The sequence below is a fragment of the Pelobates fuscus genome, chromosome 1 (assembly GCF_036172605.1).
Source record: "Pelobates fuscus isolate aPelFus1 chromosome 1, aPelFus1.pri, whole genome shotgun sequence".
NCBI lineage: Eukaryota > Metazoa > Chordata > Amphibia > Anura > Pelobatidae > Pelobates > Pelobates fuscus.
The window spans coordinates 245,853,531-245,876,321 of NC_086317.1; the positions used below are offsets into that span (position 1 = coordinate 245,853,531).

The following is a 22,791-nucleotide window of genomic DNA, read 5'->3' on the forward strand; positions in this document are numbered from 1 at the left end:
GTGGCCATTACAGTCACTTGACTTGAACCCCATAGAAAATCTCATGCTTGGTTTTAAAGGTGGCGGTTGCAGCATGCAAACCCAAGAATATTAATGAACTGGAGGCCCTTCCTCATGAGCAATGGGCTAAGATTCCTCAGGAATGCTGCCAGAAGCTTGTATCTGGCTATGCATCTTGTTAGCAGCAGGTCATAACTGCAAAAAGATGCTCTACTAAGTACTATGCTTGCCATGAAGGGATTGGATAATTTTGAAGCATTTGTTGTGTTGAGCTATTTATATTGCTTTTGTTTTATGTATTCATTGCAAACAGCTGAAAGTCAGTAAATTTTGACTAAATCTGATAAACCTGATTTTCAATAATTTGTATTACAACTGTATGTATGTATATAGAAATATATATATAGTCATGTCATGGGGTATGACTTTTGACATTAAACCGTCTTCTGCATCCTAACGTTGTTGTTGAGCATCCTTACCTTGTTATTTAAGAAAATTTTGAAAATGAATATTGTTTTTTACCAAAACGTTTGCCATTCATTTTAGAGGCAGACAAAACAACACAAGAAATTTAATTCCACATCTGAAAGACTGTCTGTTAGTTACAGTTAATCCACAGAAATCAAGTGTCTTATATTGCTCTCACACATCAAACTATTAGCTAACAGAGTAAATTCAGTCCATTTTCTTTCAAAATTATTTCACTGATTCAAAAAGACATTGCAGTAAATAAAATTACGATGTTGTGTGTAGTGTGCTGCAGCAGCACCACCTAGTGTGACGTTTAGATATAAAAAAAGGTAACTATGTAAAATAGCAAGGTCCACACTGGATATTAATTATGCGCTGCATCATGGTGATTTTACTATGCAAATAAAGTCTATAAAAATAATCATGTGATTTTATACTTTTTTTTTTTTTTTTTTTAATAACTTTTTTTCCACATAGTGTAACCTTCTAGGTCTTGTATGATACATACACAATATACAAGATACAATGGTAATGCACATAGTTTTGATTGTCCTTGATATAAATGATCCTACAGGTGTTTATTATAGCATAATTTGAATCATTTGGTCACCCTTACCACAGTATAATCGTATGTTTGACAGGGATCCACATTATGCACAGTGTAAGCTTTATGACCTATTAATATATTGTAAAATAAATTCAGTGATCACCTAATAAACAGTAGCAACATAAAATCTGCAAGTTCCCTTTATTAGACTTATCACAGTATAACTGCGGTTACAATAAACCATTACTACAGGTATTCATCTGATGTTTGACAAATGTCATCTGCTTGTCCCAACCAATGGGAACCCACAAAAAATATTCTAACCAAAAACAAACTAACCCAAATTAATAAGTAGTGCCTGGGATCCAAAGTATTTGAATAACCACTGTAACATATGCATATGTAAATACTTATCCACACTATTTATTTAATAACAATAATATATAAATACTCATATAATACAAAAATGACTTTAATGCATTACTTGCGTAGTATCTCAAGTTGGATTTTGATATTGGGTTTAAAAACTCAAGAAATCATGCTTCCACAATATCCCAGAATTCCTAGTTTGACATGCAAATGAGCACAGACAGACTTCATTTTTCAGCCATCACTTCATTTATGTTATTATTATTAAAGATGATTTCAAGTGCTTAGTCCATACTTCGAAATTAACCAAATCAGAACCTGATGCAGTCATGCTATCATTACTCATTTCACTGGTTCTCACATTTTTCCTATTTTGGAATGATGAATATTTGTGTATAGTCTTCTGGAAGTAGAACCTGTGACCTTATGGTCTGAGCATTTTTTTACAGTTGAATTATTCACCATATTAATACATTATTAACCGCTTCCCGACCGCGGATGTATCAAGGTACGTCCGACAAAAAACGGTCCTTAAGGACCACGGACGTACCTGATAAGTCCGCGGCTAATTAGAGCGCTTGAAGCTCGCTTCCAGCCACTCTGATGGTATTGCAGCGATGCCTCGATGTCGAGGCATCGTGCAATACCTTTCCATACTGCCAGGCACTGGGAGATCGCTCCCCCTGGAGTGATCACTTCTAGGTTGCTCCACGTGGTGCCCTGCAGTAAAGCAGAGCATTGGAAGCCATCGGTCAGGCTTCCGATGCTCTGCCTGTGCGGAGTTCCTCAAAGGCAGTGCATCATGGAGCTTTATCATAGAGGCAGGCTAGGGACATCCAATCAGAGCTTGCCCCTATAACAATTTTATTATAACTATGATCCCCATTTGTCTGATCAGGTCAATATTAGTGATCAGTGTGGATCTCCCTCTCTCTCATCACTTGTGTTTTAGTGAGAGAAGGGGAAATATCTGTGTTTTAGGTAGAGATTTAGGCAGTTTTAGGTAGGGATTTGTAAAATTTTGAGACCCAAAGGTTCTGTTCAGAGCCATTAACCCCTATCTTGCCAGTGATCACTATAACCACAGGCTCTTGCACAGCAGCACTTTTTTGCTGTCTGTGCATTTTTTTAGGGGTTCATTTTTTTGTGATTTTTTTTTTGTAAGACCCAAAAGCTAATTTCAGACCTATTAACCCTTATCCTGCCAGTGATCACTGTATAGATCACCGGCTCTTGCACAGCAGCACTTATTTTGCTGTCTGTGCATTTTTTTTAAGGGTTCATTTTTTTAGTGTTTTTTTTGTGACAGATCACTAAATAAAGTGATTGTGATCATGTCACAGAGGTAACAGAGGTCGTATAGCGCTAAGGAGGCGTATGCCATCCTTGCGTTAGAGTCTGACTCGTCTATTTCTGACTCCGACCCTGATTTTGACCCTGCCAGGTGCTCAGATACATCACTAGATACAGTGTTTGCTGCTAGTGATGTATCTAGTGATGTTGTATCTAAGCCTGCTAGTCTCCCAGCCAGAAGGAGACATACTGCTGAGGAGTGAGTAGTGCCTCATCGCCAGAGGCCAGATATCCCACCCTTCACTGCAAATTCTTGCATCAATGTGGATGTCGCAGGATTTAGCCCTCAGCAGTTTATGGAGGTGTTTCTTGGCGATGATGTATTGGGGAACATTGTCGTCAAAACTAATTTATATGCCCATCAGTTCCGTGCTTCTTATCCTGAGTCTTTTCTGGCAAAGCAGCAATGGGCCCCCATCAATGTGCCAGAATTTTTTAAAAAATTGGGCATTGACTATGCTGATGGGCATCATAAAGAAGCCCTCCATCTGCTCCTACTGGAGTAGAAGCCTCATCTGCTCTAGCCCCTATTTGCTCCCAATGTATGTTGAGGAAGAGGGATGAAATTATTCTACAGTTCATGCACTTCAGCGACAACAGCCTGTGTCCCCCTAGGGAGCATCCCCAGTATGACAGGCTGTATAAAATCTGCCCCCTGATTACCCACTTCGCTGCCAGGTTTGCAGAGGCTTATACACCTGAAAGGAATATATGTGTGGATGAATCCCTGATAAAGTATAAGGGAAGACTGGGATTCAAGCAGTATATTCCTTCCAAGCGTTCCAGGTATGGTGTAAAGGTGTATAAGCTCTTTGATAGCGAGACTGGGTATACTCCAGCCTTCCGGGTGTATGAGGGAAAGGATACCCACCTTGACCCTCCAGGTTGCCCAGAACATATGGGAACCAGTGGCAAGATTGTCTGGGACCTGATATCCCCCCTGATGAACAAAGGGTACCAATTTTTATACAAGTGACCATTTGTTCAAGCTACTATATTGTTTTGATACAGTAGCTTGCTGTACAATCAGAAAGAACAGCGCAGGTTTCCCAGGACAACTTGCACGCACCCGGCTACGAAGGGGAAAGACCTCAGCTCTGCGCCAAGAGGAGCTGTTGGCAGTTAAGTACAGATACAAGAAGGATGTGTACCTTCTTAGCACCATCCACACTGAGAGGACTGTGGAGGTCTCTGTATGTTGCTTAACTGAGAGCACAAGGAAGCCAGTGTGCATCAAGGCCTGTAACCGGCATATGGGTGGGGTTTATCTGGCAGATCAGCTGCTGCAGCCCTACCTAATTATATGGAAGACAAGGGCCTGGTACAAAAAGATTGCAATTTACTTAATGCAGATTGCAACCCACAATGCTTTTTTGTTGTGCAAAAAAGCAAAGCCTGAAATGCAACTGAATTTTTTACAGTTTCCGCTCCAGATCATTTCAGGGATTTAGTACTGTGATGGACCTGCTCCCCGGGCGGTGATGGGAGAGAGCAGAGTTGGGGCTAAACATTTTATTTTTAAAATCCCCCCTACTGCTGCAAAGCAGAATCCCCCCAAAATAGTCTGTTTTAAGAGGGGGACGAGAAAATATACTACATATTACTGTCCTGATTGCCCTGGACAGTCTGGTCTCTGCATTGGGGACTGCTTCAAACTATATACCACACACTGGTCCATTGTTATTTTTCTTTTAACATTTGCCATTCAGTTTTTTTGTTTTGTTTTTTTGGTTACGTTTACCCTATGTATGGAGGCCTTGCAGAAAACAACCTGGAGTGTTTTCTTGCAGTAACCAACAACAGGCTCTCCTAAATCACAATCAAAAAACAATGTGTGTGTAAAAATGAAAACTGAAAAGTTACCACTACACACTTTCTCCAATTTTGTGGGCTAAAACGGTTGCATCAAAGGCATCAAAGCACTCCATATATAATACCATGGGGTGTCTACATTTCAAATATCTACACTTTTATGGCAATAAATAAAACTGTTGTACGTGATATGCCCCAAACTAAAGATAGGCCTATCAGAAGAAATACTCTCAATTGAATTACAAGTCATACAATTGTAACTGAACCTTCCCAAAACCCTGGCAAACCTATGCATGAGTGGCATGGTTGTACTCAGGAGGCCTTGCAGAAAACAACCTGGAGTGTTTACTTGCAATAACCAACAACAGGCTCTCCTAAATCACACACAAATGTGTGTGTAAAAATGAAAATTTTAAAATTACCACCGCACATTTTCTCAAATTTTTTGACTAAAATGATTGCTTCAAAGGCATCAAAACACTCCATACACAATGCCGTGGGGTGTAAACTTTTCAAATATATCCACGTTCATAGCAAGAAAATAAATTGGGATATCTACAAAGGTCCCCAAAAAGAAGATAGGCAAAAAAGGTATTTGAAAAACACATGTCAGAAGTTTGTCATTGCACCCCCAACATTGGCCGGCTTCAAAAATGTCCCAAATGGGAAATGGGTGCATGATGACCAGCTTTGAAAATTCCAAGTTGGAAAACTGGAATGTGCACACTCCAAATAAGGTCTTTTTTTTGTAAATCTTTCTTTTATTGAGACATTGAGTTATGCGGTACAGAATGTAAACAAAAATAAAGGAGTTAGTGCGTAAGACAAGACGTTAATCATATGGTTGGTCAGTATACTCATATCTGTCTCATTTTTTTGTAAAGTAATCATGCAAGTCTAATTAGTAACTACAACAAGCTATGCCATATAGTGCAGTATAACAATCAATAGGTAAGTCAATGTAAGTAACATCAGGCTTCTTAGTATGATAAACATTGTATGGAGCGGATGTTGGTAAATTATGAGTGGAAAACAGATAAGGTACATCTCTGCACATTCATATATAAGTAAATTGCCAGATAACATGCTAGTTTAACTTAACTTAATAAAAAAAAAAAAACGCTAGAAACGCAGTACACTTAAATGATACAGGTCACTTAATAGATAGCAGTGCAACAGCGCTGTATTGAGCAGAGTGAGTGGGTTATTTATTGTAATATGCCCTGACTCATAATATAGAGTAGCTGGTAATCTAAGAAAAATCTGTTTAACTAAAATGACAGGGTCAATACCAGGGGATGATCATTTTCTACAGATGATTGGGACCCCTGCCATCGATCTGAGGCTGTGAGGAACATGTGAAACAAGCGGCCAGAAGGAGCCATTGCTTTTGCATATCCCCCCTCCCTCGACCTGGCTGCTATTCACCCAATGCCCTTGCAGGCTACCAGAGTCATGTCTGCATGGAATGTCCCGTGGGTCCAGGGCTGTTCGCCCAATTGGCCCTGATCCGGTTCGATGGCCCAGGTGCAGGTCCATCTGCTCCGGTCTGTCTTGCTACCTCGAACTCGGTCCCGGGAGAATGTGGTTGCCGCTTGGGGTCGAGGTTTTGCTTTTCGGGAAGACTGTGGCGAGCTCCGGACATCGTGGGACGTGGGTGGGTATCCGTTGGGTCGGTCCTCTGTCTCTTTGGCTGTTCCGATGTGTGGGCAGTGGATGTTTTCCGCCGCTTGCCTGCCAGGAGGGAAGGAGGTTCTGGAGTTTTGGTCTTGGCCTGCTCCCCTCTTTCTTGCAGCTTCCGCCAGAATGCACTAAATAAGGCGTCTAGCCGCTCCTCGAGCGTCCCCTGTGAGCCTCGTGCTGAGGTGTCTGGTGTGGCAGCCGCCATTTTGGCCTCAGATTCAGCGCTGAGCGCAGGCCTCAGGTGTGGGTGAGTTGGTTGGTGTGTCTTAGAGCTTGAGGGCATAGCCTGTCTGTTTGTGCCGGGATAACCCCCACCGACTGGGGGGGGGGGGGATTCGGGGTTCCCAGCCGCTGCAGCGTGTCCGATAGCTAGCAGGGAGATCGGCCGCTTCTCTCATGCTTGCCACCGCTGGTAGGCCGCAGGTTGTCTTTGCGTTACAGTTGCTTGGCTGTGTGCAGGAACTCTGCCGGGTGTATCTCCGGTGTTCACCGACCCTCTCCGGCATTCCAATCCTCCGTGGTGAGTTATTAAAAGTCGATTTGTCAGGGTTTTAGTAGGTTCTCACACGGAGCTCACTCTTGGTGCGACCAGTTAGCTCGGCAGCCGGGCTGCGCCCCCATCCCAAATAAGGTCTTTTAACCCCACAGAGAACCCAACACACCTGTACAAGAGTGGTATCACTGTACTTGGGAGATGTTGCTGAACACATATCGGGGTGTTCTTTGGACTTAACCCTTAAAGTTCTCAGTACATGTATTCTTAAATTGCTATGTGTGTCAATAAAATCACCAATTATTATTATTTATTTTTTTTGGCATAGATTGGTGGTAAAATGGTTGCATGAAAAGAGTCAAAATAACCCACGTTTAATACCTTAGGTTGTCTTCTTTTAAAAAATAAATACATGTGAAGGGTTATTCAGGGATTCCTGACAGATATCAGTGTTACAATGTAAATAATTCATCATATTTTATAGTTTTTTTATAGTAAATTATATGATGTGATGAAAATAATGGTATCTTTAGAAAGACCATTTAATGGCGAGAAAAACAGTATATAATATGTGTGGGTACAGTAAATGAGTAAGAGGAAAATTACAGCTAAACACAAACACCTGCTGGTTGGAAGAATAATAAAAATATTATTAGACAAGTTAAGACAAGTTCTATGTAACGTCATACATAGTGTATTTTAATGTTAATATAAGTACATATATTAATATTAAAATACACTTAGAATGACGTTACATATATATATAAGATATATATATTGTATATATAATACATCTATATATATTTTATATTTATATATACATGTATAATTGCAATAGTAAATAAATAAAATAATTAAATAAATAAAATATTAAAAAAAATCAATAAATTATATATACATATGTAATCTCATTCTAACTGTATTTTGTTATCAATATATATGTATATTGGTAACAAAATACACTTAGAATGACATTCTATATATATCTATCTATATATAAAATACAAATAACTGCAAATATTTATATATAGATAAATATATATAATTACATAAATAACTACATAAGTATACACATATATATATATAAAAATTCTACGTGTATGTTTAAGTAATATTTTATCATAATTATGTGATTTAATTAATTAAAATTTAATTGACGTGCCTGACAACCCAGGCAGCAAGTGCAGAGAATTAAATTTGCACGTGCTATATTTAACCCTGTAACTTTCCAATACACCATAAAACATAGAACCTGTACATGGGGGGTACTGTTTTACTCGGGAGACTTTGCTGAACACAAATATTAGTGTGATATTAATATTAAAATGATACATTGTATTACAATGCTTATATATATATATAGTAAAAATGAAGTTTTTTTGCATTTTTCACACACGAACTGCACTTTTACTGACGATATTATTGTTGTAATATGTGTTACTGTTTTGAAACACTTATGTTTGTGTTCAGTGAAGTCTCCCAAGTATAACAGTACCCCCTATGTACAGGTTTTTTTTGGTGTTTTGGAAAGTTAGAGAGTCAAATATAAGGCTTGCATTTAATTTTTTTTACATTGAAATTTGCCAGATTGGTTACGTTGCATTTGAGACCGTATGGTAGCCCAGGAATGAGCATTACCCCCATGATGGCACACCATTTGAAAAAGTAGACAACCCAAGGTATTGCAAATGGGGTATGTCCAGTCATTTTTAGTAGCCACTTAGTCACAAACACTGGCCAAATATTTGTTTTTTTTTTGCTTTTTTCACACAAAAACAAATATGAACGCTAACTTTGGCCAGTGTTTGTGACTAAGTGGCTACTATAAAAGACTGAACAAACCCCACTTGCAATACCTTGGGTTGTCTACTTTTGCAAATGGTATGCCATAATGGGGGTAAATCTTATTCCTGGGCTACCACACGGTCTCAAAGGCAACATAACCAACCTGGCGAATTTCAATTTGAAAAATCGAATGTGCTATATTTGACCCTTTAACTTTCCAAAACACCATAAAAACTCTTAATGGGGGGTACTGTTGTACTCGTGAGACTTTGCTGAACCCAAATATGTGTTTTTTTTGCAGTTAAAGCTAACGGTATTCTGACATTTACAGCTAAAATGTCTACAAATGTTTTACAAAATCTTAATTTCTCACAGTTTTTTAAATTTTATTCATAATAAATTATGTTTCAAATATGAATAGTTCATGAGAAATTAAAGCCCAGTTTCTCCTGAACAAAATGATATATAATAAGTGTGGGTGCACTTAATATGAAAGAGGGGAATTACGGTTGAATGGACATATAGCGCAAATTCCAGTTTTTGTTTACATTTTGTTTTGATCAGAACGTGTACTATTGACTCCGTCCTGAAGGGGTTAAACTTGTTCTAGCATTCTGATTACAGATTGGCTGTGCCTTACCCAGCTGTTATTCACAGCTGTTTCACATAATAGTCGTGCTGTGTGTATAATATGTTGATGATCATTAGAACCTATCTGGTATAGCTTGATCAAACACCTGATTACATTCTTACAAAATCACTGACTTTGTGCAGGTGTACCTAGAAGATTTCATGCTGTTTTGAAGGCAAAGGTAGTCAGATCAAATAGTGATTTGCTTTAGATTATTTTTTTTATTTTTATTCACTTTGCATTTTGTTAAATGATAAAAATAAACTATTAAGATGTCAATTTTTTATAGCATTTTAACTTTACAGGATTTGTCACACCTGTCTAAAACTTGCATAGGTGTGTATATCTAATTAGCCACATACTTAACTATACCTGATTCCTCATATACAACCTCATATATATTGCACATATCTAACTAGCCATACAATTAAAACAGATCTGATTAGTGACCACTTATCTCTGTTGCATGGGAGAACGGAATTTGGGAGAAGAGGTCCAGGGTATGCATGGAATAGACTGAATTACTAGTCAAAGTAACCAATCGACAGACCTGCCAGCACTCAACTTGTCCTGATAAATTACACTACACTGGCAGTAGTTTCACAAAGAGCCGTTTGATGGCTCTGGTGCTCGAGGTGTTGAAAAGGGACCTCCTGAACACGATAAATCCTAACCTGATAATTAATAACTAGGAACACACGAGTACTGATCTATTTCTACATTTATTGATATTTTGAGAGCTGAGCTATTACTCAGAATATCTATGGCCTATGATCCCCTATTATGTGCTGTATTTCAGTATAAAGTAGAGATTTTTCATATTAATTAAGCAGCAGACATGTTGTTGTTTATTTACATTTACTATAAAGTATAGAAATAATATTGTTAAAAATGGTGTGTTCTTATAATTCTGTTATGCATGATTTGATACAGAACATCATGCATTATAATTAATGTTGCTTTATTCCTAAGAAAATGATTAAGATATATTATATCTTCTTTTCTCTTATGTAGCCTGAGCTTTATTTTATATCTCGGCAAAATAAATATCAGAAGTTTAAACATATTACTAAATTCTATTTTCAACGATTTGCAATGTAAATGGTTTAATTAGCTCCAACTGTGCTGCCTTCTGCTCCGAACTCAGAGGACATCAGTAATTGGACCCAAGTTCATTTTCATTTTGGAGAAACAGCTCTGTGGCAATAACCAGAAAGTGGAGCTCTGTGTTCAATATGAACTCGAGTGAGTGTGCTAGGAAGCTATATTCTTTACAGTGACCATAAAGCCTGATAATAAATGTAATTTTTAAAAGCTAGATTTACTACTTCCACACTTGCTAAACCACAGGTTATAAAACTAGGGTATCTATCATACAGCTATTTTCTAACATTGAATTTTAGCACTGAACTGTAATCAGTGAGAAAAATGACTGGCTACATATTTTCACCATGCATCTTTCATACATTATGTTCCCCCTATGTATGGTGTTCTGCTATGTGTTCTGCTATGTATTCTGTTTTACTATGTATTATATTCCATTATCCATGAAGGTCCGCTATGCTTTAACATCATGTTGTGACGCTTATTACTCTACCTGGAGACTAGGTGGATGCTCTATTGAGAGTTATGTAAAAAGAGCTTTATAGGGGAAGTTCTAAAAGTGGAGCATTTAGCAGGAATGTTGATTTTCATATAAATGTATCCATGCTTAAAAAGGGTCTCAGAATTATTCTTTACAGTACGTGTCTCTTGTAGCTATTGGGTTTAAGATGGTTGAATAGCAGGTTAAAGCACACCATTTTCAACGTTCCTGTATTGTGGGTAGTGTTAGCTATATGTTGATTCTCTGATATTTTTATGTTCTTACAGGGCGAGTCCTGCACTTTTTGCGAGCCATCCTTGGCTTCCATTAGAAAGATTCCAGGCGTACTGAAAGGAGAACCCGGGGAACCTGGAGTCGGACAGCCTGGACCTCAGGTTACTGACATTTTCATTTCTGTCCCCTATGTGAAAAGTTTCATTTTTATAACACGGCTGTAAAGAATTAAAACCCTTTCTAAGGGTTTTCAATACCTATTATTATTCTTCAGCAAACAAATTCTGTCCTAACCAAACAATACTTTTTTATTATTCTATGCTAGTGATTTTTTTTTTGCGAGTTAAACAGCAATACTATTTGCTGTGTAAAGTTGCTGGATGATGCCTATAGCTATTGGATTCCAATGCTTTCCTATCTGAAAGCATTGTGATTGGCTTACAACACCACTTCTGATGATGTCGGTCAAGCAGGCAGATCAAGGACACAGCCAGCAGCAGCAGACAGGAATAGAAGTAAGATTTGGTATATTTAGGGGAGGAAGAGAGGCCAGGGGGGCTAGATGGCGGTTTTAACATTATAGGGTCAGGAATACATGTTTGTGTTACTGACCCTATAGTGTACCTTTTATGAGTGGGCCATCTCTGTTGTGTCAGTCTTATCTCACACTCACTATGATGACATACAGCCTCCCAGCTGACCCCCACAATCCAGGATTATGCAGGGATCGTTACTGAAGTTTTCTCTGCATGTTCCTAGTGGCCGCTGCACAGACAAATACATCTAATGATGCACATGTGCTACCTGGAGACAGTTTCCTGGTGTCCCTGGATGTGGGACACCAGAGCATTAAATTGGGATTGTAGGACACAACTGTGAAATCAGGACTGTCCTACTAAATGCGGGCAGTAGGGAGCCATGCGGTTACAGTCAATGAATTATGCCTACATCGACCCTGTGGGTCATTTGCAAGATCTTGATTCACCGGAGTCCCATTAGGAAAGCATTGACTAATGCTTTCCTATGGGGAAATCCTAATGCGAGCGTTGCCATTGCCACGCATGCGCATTAGGTCTCCCCCGCCAGCTGCCGTCGCAAGGGAGGAGTGTGGGCAGAGCTTGACCCAGCAGCCAAGGGACAACGGCGCTTGATTCAGGTAAGTGACTGAAGAGGTTTTAACCACTTCAGCGCCGCGGGAGGGAGGCACTGTAGGAACCTATAGTGTCAGGAAAACGACTTTGTTTTCCTGGCACTATAGAATCCCTTTAACACTTCATTTGCTGATTGTAATCAAGGGACCTATAGAGGCTAATACTAAACTGAAAAAAAAAAAAAGATTTTTCAAAGGTTTGCAGTAACACTTTAAGGTTCTGAGACAATACATTTATAGTGGATCAACTGGAAAACAATTGCTCTTACGTTTACAATGCCCGAATGGGCTTTATTAGGAAGGTCCCCACTGCTCTATTAATCCAGCAAATAAACCAGAAATTTACATGTAATCCAGCACTGGACAAAGCTCTCTGACCTGGTTTCCATGTCCATGTCGATATTATTGCTGCCTGCATGTGATTCAATCAAATGCTTGTCCTAGAGTGCTCTAAGCCTGGAGAGAAGAGGTTCTTCAGGGGAAGGAAGGAGAAAAAAAAAAAAACTTTGAACAGGGGAAGTTATATGCACTGATGGGAAGGAGGGAAGATCACCAATTCCACTTGCAGGTTATGCTACAAGGTAGAAGCTCAGTACGTCTGTTGCCAGCTCACTGCATTTTATTCTGTAGAAACGGTGAACACACAGACTCCTACCACCATGACCACTACTAAAAGCAGAAGTTAATTGGTGTAACCCTTTAAAGATACTGCACAATTTTAAACTCTGCCAGTGCCAATGATTACTTCAGTTTATTATTTATTTCAGTAATTAAAATCAGCAAAATAACTAAATAACTGTGCATTGAAATTTGCAGAAACATGCTGAGCTAACTTTGTGTAAGGAGTACCCAAACTATATAGTTCCACTATTGTGTCCCACAAACTTGTTTTCCTTTTCACTATAGCTTCCCCCTCCCCTTTAGACCCACCCCAGACCACTACAGTTATTGGCTGTGCTGCTTCTGGTACAATATGCTGCTTTCAAACAGAAGAGAGGATCCTCATAGGCTTTGGGGGGAATGCATGGCACACTGAGCTGGGTTGAATTTTCACTCTCCAGGGCTGAATTCCCACTCATCAATGATTATAATATAATATAGCCCTGATTATATTTATGTTGTTACTTGGAAGGTTATTCCACCTTCTACTGCTTTGTATGGGAGTTGATGGGAGTTTTGTTTTGATTTTGACAAGTTGCATTGAATTACAATCAATTTGCAGAACAAACCTGCATAATGAGTTTATTGTGATTATTGTGATACATATTATGCTCATAGTCAATGATTGGCAATAGAATCTGTTGCACAATATAGTGTCAATTATTTTTATAGCATGTGTTTTTAGGATAATTATTGGGGCATATTGATCAATATTATTCTTAAAAGTGACCCAGAAACATTAAATTCCCCCTGTAAGGTATCAGATTCAGTGCAGAGTGGTAGCAATTTGTGTAATGATCTTTATCAGGTTATTATTTCATAAATGTGTTAAAGCATACCTATCATGATAAAAACAACTTAATTTCTGAATCAAATCAAATTTATTTTACACATTGTGCTAACAGAATTACTATCAAATGTATAGCTCTCTCTAAAATCAGAAAACAAAATGAAAATTACCCCCTCACATGAATTACTAATGTGTCGGGAGTATTGAGGTAAATAGTCTGTGTCCCTTTAATGTACTGGGCTAGAAGTATAACGGCATTGGGGCTGGCGTCCCCATTCTCAATAGAACATCATTGAGGGTATATGGGAGTACCAGATGTTCTGCAGGGAGCAGTCAGGGATCTGTTTAAAGCAGTAGATATCCCTGTCCTTTACTCTTTCTTAATGATAAACTGTATAACAGACCTGCAGTTTTTGAAAAGAGACTGCAGTCCTATAGCTTCCTGCAGTGCAGATCACATCTAAACATGGGCTCACAATTAAGTTGAAGAACATCTGAGCACCCATGGTCTGTACCTGTCACTCAGCACTATGGTTAATAGAGTTAACAGTTACCTTAATAAGAATTTGTTTTACCAAGTTATAATAATGTGTTCCATCTGCTTTCATACAGGGAATGCCAGGGGTGCCTGGATTATCCGGAGTAAGAGGAGATAAGGTAATAATGTAATATTTTTTTATTTAGAATTCCACAGCACTGAATAACATAGTGATATAACAACACTGTAAAAAAATAACATATTTGTAGAGTTCGAACACTACGCGCACTATGCAGCATTATCTTTAAATATTGATACATATTTATGTATTTTTTATTATGGTAATCTGTACTTTATTCAGTCTTTTGTGGTTGAAATATACTTTATTTTGATTTACTAACGTTCAATAAAAACTATACACAAAAAAAAAGAATTCCACAGCACTGATCAATATGAATCTTTACCTATGTGAATTTTTGTCTCCCTGTTATTGAGCAGTTGTACTGTAAACTTCCTGTTTTTGTCTCCCAGTTATTGAGCATTTGCACTGTAAACAAACCCCTGCAAGAAAATTTGCTCAGTCTATCTATATCTCACAGTACCTTTAAACATGTCTGGGTCTCACACAATACATGTAGATAGCTATGTATCCCATATGTCATATACATAGATAGCGATTAATCTTTGTGGATACATGTCTAATGCTCTACAGAAGCATAGATATGTCTCCAACTCTACATATATTTCATGACTGTGACTATCCTCAGGTCTCTATTAATAATCATGTTGTGCTCTCTGTCAGTCTAAATAAACAGCTCTCTTTCATAGTGAAGCTGCACAGACATATCTTATTTGTTCTTCTATTTCATTTCTTCAGGGGGATCGTGGAATCGAAGGACCAGCTGGGACACCGGTACGTATGATGTTGCATTACTTTTTGTCCTTTTATCTGCATTATCGACTCTTTTAAAAGGTCTCATGTATTACATAAGCTGTCTCACTGTCCTGCAGGGCATACCAGGAGATCTAGGGAAACCAGGTCCTTCTGGAATCAAAGGAGAGAAGGTTGAGTGAAATAACCTGTTTATTTCATGTTTGTCTGTGTTAAACGTCTCTTTTGTCTGTTTTGGCATGGTCAAGCATGGTTTCTCAGTTTGTGTCCTTCTGTGTTTCAGGGGGAGCCCTGCACCTTGTGTCCAAGTCTTCCAGCTGAAGTAACAAAGCCTGATACACTTATTGCTGTGCCAGGGCCCCCAGGAGCAAAGGGGGAGCCAGGGGAACCAGGACTTGGAATTCCAGGAAAAAATGCAAGTATAAAATATTATAGAATATACATATATAGGACAGAGAGCAGAATAACATATATACTAATAGTCATTTAGTCGTTTACTGAAATATAGAGTTGTGCAATGAATTTTAGGTCCACTATTAAACAGACACTCTAAGAACCATACAACTTTATCTTAACCCCTTAAGGACACACGACATGTCTGACACGTCATGATTCCATTTTATTCCAGAAGTTTGGTCCTTAAGGGGTTAAAGATTTGTGTATAAATCATGCCCTGCAGCATCACAGCTCAATTATCTACAGTTGAGGAGTTACATTCTTTGTTTATGCACCTCTAGCCACATATCTGACTGTGACGTAGCCTCCATGATTTTTTTTTTTACAGGACAGTGTATTTACTTTAGAAGTTTTTAACTTATGCTCTATTAACCCCTTCACAACATTAGGACATTCTATGCAGTCTTCCACCAACTGGAAGACAGTTAGGATGGCATCAAACATCTTGCACTTTTGATGTCTGTAGTATTAAAAACCCCTGCTCACACTGGGGATACCAAGGTATCAACGGATACCTGGAGCTCCTTTTTTTCAATTGGTTGTCATATATAGTGGCCCCAAACTGACTGAAGAGCTGTATGCAGCTATCGCAGGTCTCAAAAATCTTTTTTCGCAGTGTGGTTCAGGTCTTAAGAGTTTGCGTTATAGGGGAGTCGTCACCCAGATTAGTTGTAGCTTCTAAATCTCTATGTCACATTAGTGTGTGGAGGTGGTTATCTGCGGTGTTCCTGCTTAGTGTTACCCATCGTTTCTGTGGTGAGGCTGTGTGTAGTTCCCAGAGTCTCTGTAGTACTGTTGCTTGGTAGTACTTACGGATATCAGGTAAGGCGAGTCCACCCCAATCCCTTGGAAGACAGAGTTTTGCGTGGCATATCCTGACGTCCCCCTTCCACACATATTGAAGGATCACTATTCTTAGCATTGTGAAGAAGGTTTGTGGTACCATCCAGGGTATAGTGTGGAACAAGTATAAGATCCTTGGTAGGACATTCATCTTCACCACCGCTATGCGCCCCTGCCAGGAGATGTGGTTGTAGTTCCATTTCCTAAGATCATCTAGAATGTTGTTTAGGAGAGGCATGTAGTTGTGATCGTATATGTCCTTCGCTGTGTGTGTAATCCACAGTCCTAGGTATCTCATGTGTTCTGTGCACCAGTGAAGTGGGAATCACTGTTGCAGTTGAACACATTCCTCCACCAGAACCATGACGTTTAGTATGTCACATTTGGCGAGGTTTAATTTGAGTCCGGATAGGCGTCCGTATTGTTGGAATTCGTCCATTAGTGGTGTTATGGATTCGAGTGGGTTGTTGATGAAGAACAACATGTCGTCCACATAGGCGGCTACTTTGTGTTCTTGTGCTTTGTGCCAAAATCCGGATATTGCTGGTGTTTCCTGATCCGATCGAGGAATGGCTCTAGGGTGAGTGCAAAGAGCAGTGGCGAAAGTGGGCATCCTTGCCTGGTGCCGTTTTGTATGGTGAAGCTGTCAGTGAGTACTCCAATTGACCCGGACCCTAGCGTTTGGCTGTTGATAAAGTGCATTTATCCAGGTGAACATCCCTTTGCCGAATCCGGCTCTCTAAATGCTTTTAAATCACTATGGTTCAGTGATTGCACTTCGCCACTGTGATTCTCTGCCTGCATGTCCCACTGTCAATAGTGATCGCTGCTGGGTTTTGCCAGCTGTTCAGTATGACAACATGAGCTGGAGATCTCGTATTCATGCTGCATTCCCATAGTAGAGGGCACTAATAGAGCAATCTGGTAAGAAATTCTAAATTAAATACCCTGTGAAATAAGTTAAAATGGGAACTCTTTTTCAGGAAAGTGGGTAGGAGAACGGCATGATCTATTCACAAAAGCCACTTATTAAAACTAAAGTTCTTTGCAGCTTAGAGTGTCCCTGTAATGCAAAATATTTTCACTGATGGCGGCTCTGGGTTTTTAACAGAGTATTTATTTTAGAAACTGTTAATATTTAAGTGTTCTACATATATCATACAATGCAATTGTAATCTAAATTAACATTACAACATAGATCTAATTTACTCAGAGACCGAACGTATCGCCTAAGCTGAAGAATGCTTTATTTTGGGGCCTTTATTGATCAGAGGGGCCACAATCACAATTTAATATACTCTAAAGCAAGAGTGTCCAAAATGTAGATCCCCCGATGTTTTAAAATTGCAGATTCCATGATGCTTTGTCATTCTAAAGACATTCTAAAGGCATGCAAAGCATCATGGGAGTTGTGGTTCTACAACATCTGGGGATCTACCTTTGGGCACCCCTGCTCTAAAGCAATTAATGACCATAACATAAAACAAAGTGTGAAGAGAATTCAGGAAAAGGAAAGTGAAACCCTGCTGCATTCTCTATCCAATCAATGTTTATCTTATAACTATTTGTCTGGACTTTTACAGGGCAAACAAGGGGATCCTGGGATGACAGGACAGAAGGTAAGTTAAAAGAAAAGAGATTACTACTGATGAGATACAACTGATATTTTGCTTGGAATCAAAATTGAGATTCTGAGCTGTTGTTAGTTTCCTTTCCTGTCAATTTTTGTTTCAGGGTGATCCTGGCAACGATGGTAATCCTGGCATCCCTGGAACAGCTGGTCAGCCAGGTTTACCTGGAGAACAAGGATTGCAAGGGGTTCCTGGGTACAAGGGGGAGAAGGTGAGGACTTCACAGTTATTTCAGTTCAAAGCACTCCTTCAGCTGGAACAAAAGTGTTTCAGGTCCATAGCATTATCAGTCTTGGAAAAATTATTAAACAAACACCTTCTTACATTAAAGAAAATATATGATTTCCAACTTACTTTTAGTGTAAAATGACTTCAAAAACATACTACCTAAAACTTAAAGGAAAACTCCATTGCCCAATTTGTAAAAAAAAATTAAATTAAATAAATTACGGTTTAGTAGATATACCCCCAATGAATACATGCATGAATATTTCATGCATGCATTCATTGGTGGTATATCTTAAAAGCACTTGCAATTGCTGCAGATCTTATAGCCGCAACCTTTGCAAGCCCTCCCTTTTTTTCCCAGAAGAGACTTTCAGTCTCTTAACAGGGAAGTAACCAATTAGAGGCTTTTCATTGAGTAGCCTCTGAATTGGTGCACATGTGTGCTGGCAAAAAAAAGTAGCAGGCACATCAAAAAAATGCTGCACTAATACTGCAAATGCTTACTGAATTATTCAACGTTATTCATGACATATGTTTGTGCCCCAGTTGTTTATTTTTGCAGAGACTATTTATTAATTTTCCATATGCAAATCTCCCTGTGTAACACAGTGTTCTTTAAACCACACGATATAGCAATTTAGAGATGCCTTAGTGTTTCTAATCCATTACTGTAATGTAACATAATAAACATTACAAGCATGCAATTCATGTCATTTTATCATTCTTTATGACCCGTGTCACGTTTTAAGACTTGTACTGGATGACTCAAAGGGCAGAGTTTATTTCTATGCACTCAAAGAAAATCTAGATTAAAACAAAAACAAAAAACAGTGGTGAAACAATTCACCTGGACTGTGCTAACATTGCATGTTTATGGTCACACTGGGCAGGCTGGCACATTATATGGTGGCTGGCAATTTAACATAAGGTTAAAGGGGCACTATAGTGTCAGGAACACAAACATGTATTCCTGACACTATAGTTCTAATATCACTTTGTAGGCCCTCAGCCCCCCTGTCAGGTAAGTAAAAGGGTTAAAACTCACCCTTTTCCACCTTCTCATCAGAATTGATGATCTCAGCAAATAGCAAAGCATTGGATTGGCTCAGCCAATTCAATTATTATTATTATTACACGATACAGAGACTAAGGTAGTACTTAAAAAGTTACCCCCTTGTTACATAAAGCTGATTTTGTTTGATAATTGTGGCTGATGTACATACTCCCTCAATAGAAGGCATCATCTGTAACAATACCATCTTTTTACTATTATAACTGTTTGGAGTGATTCACAGTTTTCTCTCTGAATCCTATTTGACCAGAGAAAAATCACTGCATATGCGGGTTCTGAAGGAAAGTACTATAGGTCCCTGTGCATTGTAATAGCATGTAATCAGTATCATGTCCTGTGCATATGTTGATCTTTTCTATATCAACAGATCTATTTTGTTACAAAAAAGACATAATTCGATACATGGCTTGGAAATGTATGCAGTGATTCTATTGCAATACCTGACACTCATTCTTGGCTTATGGTTTATGGTAATAGGGAGATGCTTGTGACTCATGTCTAACATCGGTAAATGGAAATACTGATGTGATTGGTGTTCCTGGGAAACCAGGTGCCAAGGGTGACCAAGGACTTCCAGGAGTGGGACAGCCAGGGAAACCGGTAAGTTGGGTGTTTTGCCTTTTTGGATTTTGTTTTTTAACATTTCTGAAACCAGTTTCTCCTGACTATTCTGTATTACCTCTCCTTAGGGGAAACCTGGTTTGCCTGGAGTTCAGGGTCTTCAAGGATTTAAAGGAGCACAAGTGAGTTTTTGGCCATACCAGCCTTTGTATATATTCCATTTTTTACCTTTTTTTAATCCTGATGCCAGCCCTTATCAAATGTACACACACCATGTGAGCATGCATAGATTAACATAAACATAGTACTTATGGTAGGTGTACAATGTATCATTTCACTACATAGAGTAAAGTATAGGAGCACCTAGATCTTGGGTTTAGGTTACTGAACATCAAAATAGTGAATTTAAAACCAAAAAGCAAAATGTAGACTTAAATATCTAAGATGTGACTAGAGCTGAGTTAGTGAGTCAGTCTGAAAACCAGTACATGCATAGATTTTTAATTTTACTATAAATCTTATTAAAGTTAAAAGTGTATTGATCCAGAAAGAAATCCATGGGAAGAAATGTAATTTGTTTGTCAGAAAAAAGTTTTTCAATTTTTGAGGAATAATTCTTTGATAACTATGCCACTTGATACATCTATTGCTGGACCAAGCTTTTTTACTCGAATTCCCATTCATGGTGTTTGGCAGCAACTCTGTGTCTGGTTCCTGGCTTAGCAGCAATGTGAATATCTATGCACCATACTTAAAATATATCAGCAACATGCAAAGGACCAATAATTTATTTTAGGCTCTGTTACAGCTCAGTCTGTGCAATGCTAGTAGGTGAGTCATGCTGTTGTGCCAGTTTCAAGGTTTGCTCATATTATTATTATCACATAGTTGTGGATATGTCTTGTTTGCCTTGGCCTGCTAAAAAGGGTATTATAGATTGGCGTAGGTAGGTTCAGTTTAAAGTTTAATGCTGGATATGAATAAATGCTTTTGGGTGCTAAATTCTTATTGCCTATTTAGGATAGCAAATACATAATAAACATCAAACCGTAGCACACCGATGTCATTATGGAAAATAATTTATTTATACAAGATAAAGAAATAGTTTAGCATTATTAACGTGCCTAACATAGACTTGAAAACACCATAGAAAGCAATTACATATTCATATGTACAATATATGTATATACACACAAACAAAGCAAAACTGTGTGTAAACCATAAACCCACCAATATTATTTTAGGTACACTGGCAGAGTGGGAACTTTAGCCCCAATGTTTTGGTTTACTGCCATTCTCAAGGGCTGTAGTAAAAGGGTTATTTACTAAATTGTGAATTGTTGACAATTCAAAGTGAATTCTAATTGACTTTCAAACGTTAGGACAAAACAGCTGAACTGTCAGATATGTTCACTTCAGCTATTTTCCTTCTATTCAATTAGAATTTTAGGCAATGATCACTTTAGCAAATAATCCTGTAAATCTTGCTACTTGGTATCACATGAAGGTATTATCACCTACATATACTTTGCTAAGTGACAGAGCAATCATGCATTTCTGTTGAATAACTGCCACCATTTATTTTCTACATTAATCTGTAGTTTTACAATCAAAGCATCTTTCGGCATTCTAACACTTCTTTCAGTCAGTGATATTAGATATGAATATAAATGTTTTTCTGAGTTATCTCATATTGTTATTTGTTTATTGCTTCTATAGGGAGATCCAGGTTCTCCAGGAGAGGGGAAGAGAGGTCCACAGGCAAGTACAATGTGGGATTTTGTGTAAATAAAATATAGGAATTTATTTTCGTTCATTTCGAGGCAGGCTCAGGCACCGAGTGTAGTGGTGTTGTGGAGACATTCTCAGGCACTGAGTGTAGTAGTGTTGTGGAGACAGGCTCAGGCACTGAGTGTAGTGGTGTTTTGGAGACAGGCTCAGGCACCGAGTGTAGTGGTGTTGTGGAGACATTCTCAGGCACTGAGTATAGTGATATTATGAAGACAGGCTTGGAGACTATGGTGAGGCCTGATAGAAAGCAATTGTTGTTGGGGGATTCTATCATAAGAGGTGTGGAGTTGGACAATAGTGGTCTTGTGAGATGTCTTCCTGGAGCTACTGCTCACAGAGACAGGAGGCATATTTGTAATATTGTTAAGCAAGCAAAGCAGATAGGGGAATTGGATGTACTTGTCCATCTAGGGACAAATGACTTGGCTTGCAATTAGGTTTCAGAGGTAAAGGAAGTTTTTTTGTGTTTTTGCCAATGATAAATGGCAGGTTGCTTCCACACTGTCATTCTCTGAAGTTCGGCCTGTGCATAACACTCAGGACGACAGGCGGATGCGTGTTAGGGACTTTAACTTGTGGCTTCGTGTATGGTGTCGGGAGCAAGGATTTGGATTTATTTCGCATGGTAGCTCTGTTTGGAATGGAAAAAAACTGTACAAAAAAGATGGTTTGCATCTTTCTCAAAAGGGAACAAATGCTCTCAGTGAGCAGTTCAGAGGTTTTGCTAGGATGCAGGGCCGGACTGGGAAAAAAATTCGGCCCGGGCATTTTTCAATCACAGTGGCCCCCCGAGAAAGGGCCAGAGAGGGTATGTTTTGTCATCACTAATGACAAGCACACCCCCTCTCAAAGTGAGCATATTAGTGCAATGCGCAGAGCCCCGCTAAGGAGCTCTAGCATTAGAAAAAGGCCCTGTATTTGTTCTGCACAGTGCAAGCAAATTTAATAACAAGTTTGCGCTGTGTTTGCTTTTAACTTGTCTCTGGTGTCTCCATAAGTGGGATACCAGAGGATAAAAGGGCCAGAAAAGCGTATGGTGCATGTGTTTGGAGCCTGCTTGTGGGATTGTTGAGTAAGTTGATTGTGGTGTGGTATTGTGTAAATAGGTCAATTTAATTCGTGGGTAATATGTGGGGCTAGGGGCTGTAGCGAGTGTTTATAGGGGGCATAGTGTGTATAGGGGATGTAGCAAGTGTGTGCATACGGGCTGTAGTGTGTGTAGGGGTTGTAAAGAGTGTGTGTTTAGAGAATGTAGTATGTGTTTGCTTACAAGGAA

At 38.8% G+C, this 22,791-nt stretch overlaps 1 protein-coding gene across 9 annotated transcripts in view; it reads left to right on the forward strand.

Annotated features, from left to right (window-relative positions):
* COL16A1 (collagen type XVI alpha 1 chain) overlaps positions 1–22,791 on the forward strand; it is a 178,651-nt gene that overhangs the window by 114,686 nt on the left and 41,174 nt on the right. For all 9 annotated transcript variants that reach the window (XM_063456263.1, XM_063456273.1, XM_063456317.1 and 6 more), the window contains exons 25-34: positions 11,017–11,124; positions 14,176–14,220; positions 14,919–14,954; positions 15,053–15,106; positions 15,217–15,348; positions 17,816–17,851; positions 17,967–18,074; positions 19,641–19,763; positions 19,853–19,906; positions 21,444–21,485. In XM_063456263.1, coding sequence (XP_063312333.1) covers positions 11,017–11,124; positions 14,176–14,220; positions 14,919–14,954; positions 15,053–15,106; positions 15,217–15,348; positions 17,816–17,851; positions 17,967–18,074; positions 19,641–19,763; positions 19,853–19,906; positions 21,444–21,485 — 738 coding nt within the window. The remainder of the gene's footprint in view (positions 1–11,016; positions 11,125–14,175; positions 14,221–14,918; positions 14,955–15,052; positions 15,107–15,216; positions 15,349–17,815; positions 17,852–17,966; positions 18,075–19,640; positions 19,764–19,852; positions 19,907–21,443; positions 21,486–22,791) is intronic.